Here is an 11,738-nt window from a genome sequence, read left to right as displayed (position 1 = left end):
CAACTCTAAAGCTCTTCGTGATACATATCTCTCTTGCAGTGTCTGCCACTGGAGTCTGTTTAGCACCTCTGTAATGCCCCCATGTCACATCAATAATGAAGCGCACTGTTTTTAACTGAATCTTTGCTATCTTTTATATTAATAAAACTTTGTAATGAGAAACTGATGAGAAGTACTAAAGAATCATTTTAACAAGAGTTTTGTCAGCCACTTCTTTCATGTAGAATTACATTCCCTCAAGATATTTCCAATGAATTTCAGCCCGACATCTTCCTTTCATACAATCAGTGTAGTTTAGGATGGTTAATCTTTGGTATTTTATAGTGGTGGTGTTTACAGTGGTCCTTCACCAACAGCTTAATCTAAAATCCTATTTATGCACAATAATTTACATTTATTTACATTCTCGGTCAACTACCATTCCCTCTTCTAGTCATCAATGTGTGTGTCATGAGCAGAATAGCCCTCCCCCCATTTTGTAACATACAACACTAGTGCTTAAAATATGCATGGTTTGTATCTCCACCTTTATGGTCTTCCAACTTGTTAACATACAGAAAGAAATAGATTTTATGTTAAAAAATTCCCCTAGTATAAACACGTATTTGTCACCTGAAAAATGAAAAGCGCACTACATGACTGTTTACAAAATATATTCATACAAACTCCCGTTAACTGACAACAGACTTCCCTGTAACCAATGGTGCCTGAGGACAGTTCAAGATTAACAACAATTTTGAAATTTCAGTTCCTCACCTGCAACTGGGCGTCACGGTCTTGGCGAAGGCCACTGACAAGGCCAGCTACCTGCTGCTGCAGGTGAGCTGTCTCCGCATCAGCTGCCTCCAGGCGCACGCGCAGCTCTGCGGCACGCTGCTCACTTTCACTGAGTTGGCGTTTGTGCTCCGCCTCTGCCTGGCGCAGCCTCATTACACCATCCTCCAGCAATGCTGCCTCTCGCTCTGCGTGGAGACGCTCCAGGCGTGAAATCTCACCCTCGTACCGACACCGCGTCTGCTCCGTCTGCAGAAAATAGAAATGTTTTTCTAACCGATGGTGCCTTGTATATGCTGAAACTGCAGAGTCTAGTCAACTATCTAGTATCAGGAATAGCTGACAAAGTCTTTAATTTATATCTAAAAACAAAGATGATGTGACTTACCAAACGAAAGCACTGGCAGGTTGATAGATACACAAACAAACACAAACATAGACACAAAATTCAAGCTTTCGCAACCAACGGTTGCTTCATCAGGAAAGAGGGAAGGAGAGGGAAAGACGAAAGGATGTGGGTTTTAAGGGAGAGGGTAAGGAGTCATTCCAATCCCGGGAGCGGAAAGACTTACCTTAGGGGAAAAAAGGACAGGCATACACTCGCGCGCACACACACACACATCCATCCGCACATACAGTCACAAGCAGACATTTGTAAACGCAAAGAGTTTGGGCAGAGATGTCAGTCGAGGTGGAAGTAAAGAGGCAAAGATGTTGTTGAAAGACAGGTGAGGTATGAGCGGCGGCAACTTGAAATTAGCGGAGGTTGAGGCCTGGCGGATAATGAGAAGAAAGGATATACTGAAGGGCAAGTTCCCATCTCCGGAGTTCTGACAGGTTGGTGTTAGTGGGAAGTATCCAGATAACCCGGATGGTGTAACACTGTGCCAAGATGTGCTGGCCGTGCACCAAGGCATGTTTAGCCACAGGGTGATCCACATTACCAACAAACACTGTCTGCCTGTGTCCATTCATGCGAATGGACAGTTTGTTGCTGGTCATTCCCACACAGAAACCTTCCAGGAATTTCTGACTTCCAGCCCTGCCTCTCAATCCTACTTAAAAAGCCTTAATCCTACTCCCAACATCACCACTGCTGAAGCCCAAGCTATCCGTGATCTGAAGGCTGACCGATCCATCATCATTCTTCCGGCGGACGAGGGTTCCACGACTGTGGTACGTGATCGTCGGGAGTATGTGGCTGAGGGACTGCGTAAGCTTTCGGACAACACTACATACAAAGTTTGCCAAGGTAATCCCATCCCTGATGTCCAGGCAGAGCTTCAAGGAATCCTCAGAACCTTAGGCCCCTACAAAACCTTTCACCTGACTCCATCAACCTCCTGACCCCACCGACACCCTGCACCCCTACCTTCTACCTAAAATTCACAAACCCAATCATCCCGGCCGCCCCATTGTAGCTGGTTACCAAGCCCCCACAGAACATATCTCTGCCTACGTAGATCAACACCTTCAACCCATTACATGCAGTCTCCCATCCTTCATCAAAGACACGAACCACTTTCTCAAACGCCTGGAATCCTTACCCAATCTGTTACCCCCGGAAACCATCCTTGTAACCATTGATGCCACTTCCTTATACACAAATATTCCGCATGTCCAGGGCCTCGCTGCGATGGAGCACTTCCTTTCACGCCGATCACCTGCCGCCCTACCTAAAACCTCTTTCCTCATTACCTTAGCCAGCTTCATCCTGACCCACAACTACTTCACTTTCGAAGGCCAGACATACCAACAATTAAAGGGAATAGCCATGGGTACCAGGATGGCCCACCTCGTACGCCAACCTATTCATGAGTCGCTTAGAGGAAGCCTTCTTGGTTACCTAAGCCTGCCAACCCAAAGTTTGGTACAGATTTATTGATGACATCTTCATGATCTGGACTCACAGTGAAGAAGAACTCCAGAATTTCCTCTCCAACCTCAACTCCTTTGGTTCCATCAGATTCACCTGGTCCTACTCCAAATCCCATGCCACTTTCCTTGACGTTGACCTCCATCTGTCCAATGGCCAGCTTCACACGTCCGTCCACATCAAACCCACCAAAAAGCAACAGTACCTCCATTATGACAGCTGCCACCCATTCCACATCAAACGGTCCCTTCCCTACAGCCTAGGTCTTCGTGGCAAACGAATCTGCTCCAGTCCGGAATCCCTGAACCATTACATCAACAACCTGAAACAGCTTTCGCATCCCGCAACTACCCTCCTGATCTGGTACAGAAGCAAATAACCAGAGCCACTTCCTCATCTCCTCAAACCCAGAACCTCCCACAGAAGAACCACAAAAGTGCCCCACTTGTGACAGGATACTTTCCGAGACTGGATCAGACTCTGAATGTGGCTCTCCAGCAGGGATACAACTTCCTCAAATCCTGCCCTGAAATGAGATCCATCCTTCATGAAATCCTCCCCACTCCACCAAGAGTGTCTTTCCGCCGTCCACCTAACCTTCGTAACCTCTTAGTTCATCCCTATGAAATCCCCAAACCACCTTCCCTACCCTCTGGCTCCTACCCTTGTAACCGCCCCCAGTGTAAAACCTGTCGCACCACCACCACCACCACCACCACCACCACCACCACCACCTACTCCAGTCCTGTAACCCGGAAGGTGTACACGATCAAAGGCAGAGCCACGTGTGAAAGCACCCACGTGATTTACCAACTGACCTGCCTACACTGTGAAGCTTTCTATGTGGGAATGACCAGCAACAAACTGTCCATTCGCATGAATGGACACAGGCAGACAGTGTTTGTTGGTAATGAGGATCACCCTGTGGCTAAACATGCCTTGGTGCACGGCCAGCACATCTTGGCACAGTGTTACACCATCCGGGTTATCTGGATACTTCCCACTAACACAAACCTGTCAGAACTCCGGAGATGGGAACTTGCCCCTTCAGTATATCCTCTCTTCTCGTTATCCGCCAGGCCTCAACCTCCGCTAATTTCAAGTTGCCGCCGCTCATACCTTACCTGTCTTTCAACATCTTTGCCTCTTTACTTCCGCCTCGACTGACATCTCTGCCCAAACTCTTTGCGTTTACAAATGTCTGCTTGTGACTGTGTGTGTGTGTGTGTGTGTGTGTGTGTGTGTGTGTGTGTGTGTGTGTGTGTGTGTGGAGGGGGGCGCGCGCGTGAGTGTATGCCTGTCCTTTTTTCCCCCTAAGGTAAGTCTTTCCGCTCCCGGGATTGGAATGACTCCTACCCTCTCCCTTAAAACCCACATCCTCCCTTTCGTCTTTCCCTCTCCTTCCCTCTTTTCTGATGAAGCAACCGTTGGTTGCGAAGCTTTGAATTTTGTGTCTATGTTTGTGTTTGTTTGTGTATCTATCAACCTGCCAGCGCTTTCATTTGTAAGTCACATCATCTTTGTTTTTATATGTATTTTTCCACACTTGGAATGTTTCCCTCTATTATATTCGTAAAGTCTCTAATTTGTTGCTCAGGTAGTACTGTCAACGCCAGACAGACAGAATTGCTTCATTTAGTGGATTCAGATCAAGGAATTTATCCCTGTAGCCCAACTCTGAATGATGTGTCCCAAGTTGTTTTGATCTTTCCCCATTTCCCGGTCAATCTCTTTAGGACAGAGACTTGGGTACAAGTTATCTCCACATAATTATTCAACTATCTCCTGGTTTTATCTCAAACTTGTTTGTTCCAGAAAGGTCTTTCATTTGACAGTATCACAATCCTTACCAAAAAAATCCATTACTCGTTTTTATTTACATAGTTTTGTACATTCTGCTGTAAAGTTTAGATTGTTCAGCAGAAGCTTGTCCCTACCAAGAATAACTTTAATTTTCCAACTGTTTCTTTGTGAAATGCAAACAACATAACCACCTCTTCTCGCCCACAGATTGAAACTATTCTTCCAACCCTCCCCCCATTCCCAAAATCCCACTAGCAGGTTAATCTCTCTGTCTTTACAGTCTCTCAACTCATTAACAAGTTCAAAAAATACTGTAGTAACAGGCAGATTTTTTGCTAGGATATTTGAAATGAAATTGTGGACCATTTAGTTAAAAAATGTTTTTGTCACCTGAAACATAAAATGTTTATGTATGAGACAATTTATCATATAGACAACAGGTAATCACTGGTATTGAGTCAAAGAGAACATTTCGAGACTAACATATCGCTGAAATTTCAATTTCTCACCTGCAACTGGGCTTCGTGGTCTCTACTGACGAGGTCCTCGACCTGCCGTTGCAACGGGCTGTCTCTGCGTCAGCTGCCTCCAGGCGCTCGCGCAGGTCTTTGGCACGCTGCTCACTTTCTCTGAGCTGGCGTTTGGTGCTCTGCCTCTGCCTGCTGCAGCTTTGACAAGCCATCCTGCAGCAATGCTGCTTCTCGCTCCGAATGGAGACATTCCAGGCGCGAAATCTCATCCTCATACCGACACCTTTTCTCTTCCGTCCTGTAAACCATCAACATTTTTTATGAACCACTCATAGTGAAACTGGGGGGGGAGCAGGTCGGGGGGGGGGGGGGAGCAGGTGGGGGGGGGGGAGCAGGTGGGGGGGGGGAGCATGTCGGGGGGGGGGGTCAGGTCAGGGGGGGAGCAGGTCGGGGGGGGGGGGTCAGGTCGGGGGGGGGGAGCAGGTCGGGGGGGGGAGCAGGTCGGGGGGGGGGAGCAGGTCGTGGGGGGAGCAGGTCGGGGGGGGGGAGCAGGTCGGGGGGGGGGGGGAGCAGGTCGGGGGGGGGGGGGAGCAGGTCGGGGGGGGGGGGGGGGCAGTACTGCCATTGGATACCACAGGCAGATTATAAAGTACAAGTAATTGCAGAAGGAACTGTTCTATACACTGACAAGCTCTCCATTTTGTTGCATCACATAGTACTGTACTCTGCAAATAAACACACTATCTAGTGTATGGCAAATCAAATTGATGATGACTGCTTCAGCTAAACTACAAACTTCACTTGGTTACAACGTTACAGTTCAGTTATACACTTGTGAATGTACAGGATGAATCTGACTCCATCATCATCATCATCATCATCATCATCTATTATTATTATTATTTCTTTACTTTATCAGACGTTAAGTCTGGTTAAAAATGGAAAGTGACGCGGACCTTGATCAAGCGTCACTTCCTTTTAACTGTATGGTATGTGTTATATTGCATTTAGGAACTTTCGGGTAATTGAACATGTATCAATAATTACAGATTTCTGTAGTTGTATATATACGTTTGGATGTAGCTGTATTGCGTTGATGTACTGGTGGATATTGTGTGGTATGACTCCTGTAGTTGATAGTATAATTGGTATGATGTCAACTTTATCCTGATGCCACATGTCTTTGACTTCCTCAGTTAGTTGGATGTACTTTTCAATTTTTTCTCCTGTTTTCTTCTGTATATTGTTGAGTATGATGTCAGGTTTATGTGGTGTTGTTTTATCTGTTATAATGGTTCTGTTCCAGTATAATTTGAATTCATCATTCTCCAGTACACTTTGTGGTGCGTACTTGTACGTGGGAACGTGTTGTTTTATAAGTTTATGTTGTAAGGCAAGCTGTTGATGTATTATTTTTGCTACATTGTCATGTCTTCTGGGGTATTCTGTATTTGCTAGTATTGTACATCCGCTTGTGATGTGATCTACTGTTTCTATTTGTTGTTTGCAAAGGCTGCATTTATCTGTTGTGGTATTGGGATCTTTAATAATATGCTTGCTGTAATATCTGGTGTTTATTGTTTGATCCTGTATTGCAATCATGAATCCTTCTGTCTCACTGTATATATTGCCTTTTCTTAGCCATGTGTTGGATGCATCTTGATCGATGTGTGGCTGTATTAGATGATACGGGTGCTTGCCATGTAGTGTTTTCTTTTTCCAATTTACTTTCTTCGTATCTGTTGATGTTATGTGATCTAAAGGGTCGTAGAGGTGGTTATGAAATTGCAGTGGTGTAGCCGATGTATTTATATGAGTGATTGCTTTGTGTATTTTGCTAGTTTCTGCTCGTTCTAGAAAGAATTTTCTTAAATTGTCTACCTGTCCATAATGTAGGTTTTTTATATCGATAAATCCCCTTCCTCCTTCCTTTCTGCTTAATGTGAATCTTTCAGTTGCTGAATGTATGTGATGTATTCTATATTTGTGGCATTGTGATCGTGTAAGTGTATTGAGTGCTTCTAGGTCTGTGTTACTCCATTTCACTACTCCAAATGAGTAGGTCAATATTGGAATAGCGTAAGTATTTATAGCTTTTGTCTTGTTTCTTGCTGTCAATTCTGTTTTCAGTATTTTTGTTAGTCTTTGTCTATATTTTTCTTTTAGTTCTTCTTTAATATTTATATTATCTATTCCTATTTGTTGTCTGTATCCTAGATATTTATAGGCATCTGTTTTTTCCATCGCCTCTGTGCAGTTGCTGTGGTTATCCAATATGTAATCTTCTTGTTTAGTGTGTTTTCCCTTGACAATGCTATTTTTCTTACATTTGTCTGTTCCAAAAGCCATATTTATATCATTGCTGAATATTTCTGTTATCTTTAGTAATTGGTTGAGCTGTTGATTTGTTGCTGCCAGTAGTTTTAGATCATCCATGTATAGCAAATGTGTGATTTTGTGTGGGTATGTTCCAGTAATATTGTATCCATAATTTGGATTATTTAGCATGTTGGATAGTGGGTTCAGAGCAAGGCAGAACCAGAAAGGACTTAATGAGTCTCCTTGGTATATTCCACGCTTAATCTGTATTGGCTGTGATGTGTTATTTGATTTTGTTTGGATATTACGTGTGGTTTTCCAATTTTTCATTACTATGTTTAGGAACTGTATCAATTTAGGATCTACTTTGTATATTTCCAATATTTGTAGTAACCATGAGTGGGGTACACTATCAAAAGCTTTTTGGTAATCAATGTATCCGTAGTGCAGCGACCTTTGTTTAGTTTTAGCTTGATATGTCACCTCTGCATCTATTATCAGTTGCTCTTTACATCCTCGTGCCCCTTTGCAACAGCCTTTTTGTTCTTCATTTATAAATTTGTTCTGTGTTGTATGTGTCATTAATTTCTGTGTAATGACTGAAGTTAATATTTTGTATATTGTTGGTAGGCATGTTATGGGGCGATATTTAGCTGGGTTTGCTGTGTCTGCTTGATCTTTAGGTTTCAGGTAAGTTATTCCTTGTGTAAGTGTATCAGGGACTGTGTATGGGTCTGCAATGTAACTGTTAAATAATTTAGTTAGATGTGAATGTGTTGAGGTAAAATTAATTGCTTGGGTGACTTCATGTTGCAAAATTATCACTTCAGGCATTTGTGGTATCATCTTGTATGTGTCTGTTTCTGCTTGTATCCACCGTGCATGCCTGTTATGTTGTACCGGGTTTGACCATATGTTGCTCCAGAAGTGTTCCATGTCTGTTATGTTTGGTGGATTGTCTATTTTAATGTGTGTGTTATCTATTGTCTGGTAAAATTTCTTTTGGTCTTTGTTGAATGTTTAGTTTTGTTTCCTTCTATTTTCACTTTTTTTGTATCTTCTAATTCGTTTGGCCAACGCTTGTAATTTCTGCTTCTTTTCATCTAATTGCTCTATCGCTTCTTGTTGCAAGACTTTACCTAACCTTTTTCGTTTTTTGTCTGATATTTCATGTCTTATAAATTGTGTTAGCTGTCCGATGTCTTTTCTCAGTTTTTCTATTCTGATCTGTAGCCTGTTTTGCCATGCTGGTTTTGTGTGTTTCTTCTGTGTGTTGGTTGGTTCTGATCTATGCCTAGTGTGCATATTTAGTGTAGTGAGTGCTCCTACATAAACCAGTAGTTGTAACTCTTCCATAGTTGTATTTTCATTTATTTTGTTGTGTATGATTGTGTTGATAGTTGTTATTGTTGTTTCGACTTGTGGGTTATTTGGTGGTCTATGCAAGAATGGTCTTATGTCTGTACGTGTGTCTTTGTATTCTATATATGTCGGCTGAAATTTCTCTTCTATATCTAACATGTGTGTCACTTCGTGTTCTATTTGTACTTGTTCTGGTGGCTGTCTTAAGATTTCGTTTTGCTCTGATTGTTTAATTGATGCGTGTTGTTCTTTTTCTGTTTGCTCTGGGATGTTTGAGTCCATTACTGTATTATTTTCTTCTTCTTCTGATTGCACATAATTTTGTTCCAGTATTTGTTGTACTTCTTGTTTGATGTTTTCTAATTCTGACTGGGGTATCCTGTTATTTTTTATTATTACACGGATCTGATCAGCTAGTCGTCGTTCTGTTAAAAATTTTAATTCTGGGTATCTGGTAACAAATGTTGTGTATACTTGTGATCTGTATCCAGTTGTGTTGGTTCCTAGGTTTGTTGCTTGGTAATAACAGAACATGAGGTGTCGATTAACTTCATCTGACCATCTCATCCTCTGTCTTTGTTTTCCTTCTAGGGTGGTTGCAGGAAGCATATCCTGCAAAACACCTCTATTTGGATTTAAATCATTTTCCAGTTGGCTAGCAGTGTCGTTACCATTGTGGGCGGGCATAGGGTTCAAGCATCGTCCCCGACCTTGACGGCGCTTGTCTGTCCTGAACCAAATAATCACACTAAAAGGGGGTTAGCCCTATTAGTGGTTCGTTCTTTTCGTCGCCTTTTACGACTGGCAGAACATACCGGAGGCCTATTCTTTATTTATAATTATTATTATTATTATTATTATTATTGTTGTCTTCCCCACTCCTTGATCGATCTCTAGAATATAGACACAGGTGCGAGTTATATCCACTTTCTTATTTAACGAACATCTGTTTCTATATCAAACCTGTTTAATGCTAACTAGTACCACACACGGAGTGTGTTTTTCATTTCACAATATCATAATATCACTGTGAAAATAAAATGGCCGTTTGGCATATTTGACACTAATTCAGCAACTTGTCCGTCTGATGAAGATGAAATCGATGATGATAAGAGGACCATCCATTCACCTGCGAGAAGAGAAATCAGTTCAGAGACAATAAAGAAGATCAAAAATATGCTTCGACTGCTATTAGGGGCGAACAATGTGTGGACTCTTTGAAAATATAGTAAATCTGTTAAAGCTGTTATTAGTTGTCTTTGTTTTTCTTAAAATAAAAAGTTTTATGTTGAGGGCAACCTCAGCTGTAGTAATCCATGTCACATTTCACACGTAAACAGCTTTTTACTGGGCATGAACTTTTATTTAGCCTACAGGAGCACAACTGGTTTCATTATATCAAATTACATCTTCAGGTGTATATCTATGTATCATTAATGTCCTCGCCCCCCCTTGACTTTCAAAAATGTTTATCTGTTCATTTAGGTTGTTTCTGTGTCATTTTGGAATTCACCGAGTTACTTTTCACAATCTACATACATGCAATTTTTCTCGGGAGAATATATCCAGCATATTCACATTTCACAGTTGAAAACAAAGTCAAATGGAATAAAATGCCAAACTGAAGAAGGTAATTCTGCATGTCACCTGACAATATTTGCATCTCAAAAAGGTTCCAAAGAAATAAAAATTTTCAGCACACCAGCAACAGTTACATAATCAAAGAAGTGAATCCTGTCTTGCTGGAAGACAAATGAGTTTTCACCACAAAGTATTGCTTTTGGATAAATATGAACTTTTATAGAAATTCTGTTGTAATCATTTTGGTCTAAACAACTATTATATGATTAAGGGCTTATGGGTTATTACTTTGGAAACAGATGATCAGTTGAAAGCTATGACAAAGAGCAATGTTAAACATGGTAAGAAACAGTGCCCAACACGGTGAAAACAATTTGCCACAAAAGAGCACTACAACAGAAGACAGCTCCATCACTGCCAGAAGCTGAAGCAGTACATCCAAAAGAATCACTGAACACAAGCCTATATGCTGCTGATGTCTCTCCTCAGAAATCTCAACAGATATAATTCAGGGCTGCCAGAGATTATGAAAAAAGAATATTAAGTGAAACACAAGAAGCAGTTGCATTTAACACTGCTGCAGCTGGGTTCTTTGATACAAAAAATTATCAAAACATCTACACTGAAGCACCAAAAAAACTGGTATAGGCATGCATATTCAAAGCATGCCTATACCAGTTTTTTTGTGCTTCAGTGTAGATGTTTTGATAATTTTTTGTATCAAAGAACCCAGCTGCAGCAGTGTTAAATGCAGCTGCTTCAGGCAGAATGTGGTGTTGCAGTTGGCAACACCTATATAAGACAAGTGTCTGGCACAGTTGTTAAATCAGTTACTGCTGCTACAATGGCAGGTCGTCAAGATTTAAGTGAGTCTGCACGAGGTGTCATAGTTGGCACACAAGCAATGGGACACAAACTCTCTGAGGTAGCAGTGAAGTAGGGATTTTCCCGTACAACCATTTCATGAATGTACCATGAATATTGGGCATCCGGTGAAACATCAAATCTTCGACATCGCTGCACCGACCGACATCACTGCGGGCTGAAAAAGATCCTGCAAGAATGGGACCAGTGACAATTGAAGAGAATCGTTTAATGTGACAAAGAGCAACCCTTCTGAAAATTCCTACAGATTTCAGTGCGGGGCCATCAACAAATGTCAGCATTTGAAACATTCAACGAAACATCACCAATATGGGCTTTCGGAGCCAAAGGTTCACTCATCACTCTTGTAACCTTGTTGACTGCACAACACAAAACTTAACACCTTGCCTGGGCCCATCACCAACTGACTTGGAACTGTTGATGACTAGAAACATGATGCCTGGTTGGATGAATCTCATTTCAAATTGTATTGACAAATTGTATTGAGAGGATAGACCTATATGGGTATGGAGACAATCTCATGAATCCATGGACCATGCATGCCAGCAGGGAACTGAGTCATTCCATGTCAAATCAACACACCTATTTTACCTCACCGTCTTAGATTTTGCTGAAAGTTGGTATACTTATAGTGGGCACTGAGACCAAGAAAAATTCCAAATTTCAAT

General features: G+C 41.9%; 1 protein-coding gene across 1 annotated transcript in view; it reads right to left on the bottom strand.

Moving 5' to 3' along the window:
* Window positions 1-889: 889 nt before the first annotated feature.
* The window catches only part of LOC124803461 (translation initiation factor IF-2), a 562,926-nt gene continuing 552,077 nt past the window's right edge, over window positions 890-11,738 (bottom strand). Inside the window, exons 10-11 of the mRNA XM_047264651.1 lie at window positions 4,963-5,220; window positions 890-1,023 (exon numbers count right to left, since the gene is read on the bottom strand). Coding sequence (XP_047120607.1) covers window positions 5,074-5,220 — 147 coding nt within the window. The 3' untranslated portion in view covers window positions 890-1,023; window positions 4,963-5,073. The remainder of the gene's footprint in view (window positions 1,024-4,962; window positions 5,221-11,738) is intronic.

Source organism: Schistocerca piceifrons, chromosome 6 (genome assembly GCF_021461385.2).
Source record: "Schistocerca piceifrons isolate TAMUIC-IGC-003096 chromosome 6, iqSchPice1.1, whole genome shotgun sequence".
Taxonomy (NCBI): domain Eukaryota; kingdom Metazoa; phylum Arthropoda; class Insecta; order Orthoptera; family Acrididae; genus Schistocerca; species Schistocerca piceifrons.
Note: the sequence above shows the minus strand (reverse complement) of the source record. Positions and strands in the feature narration are given on the sequence as shown.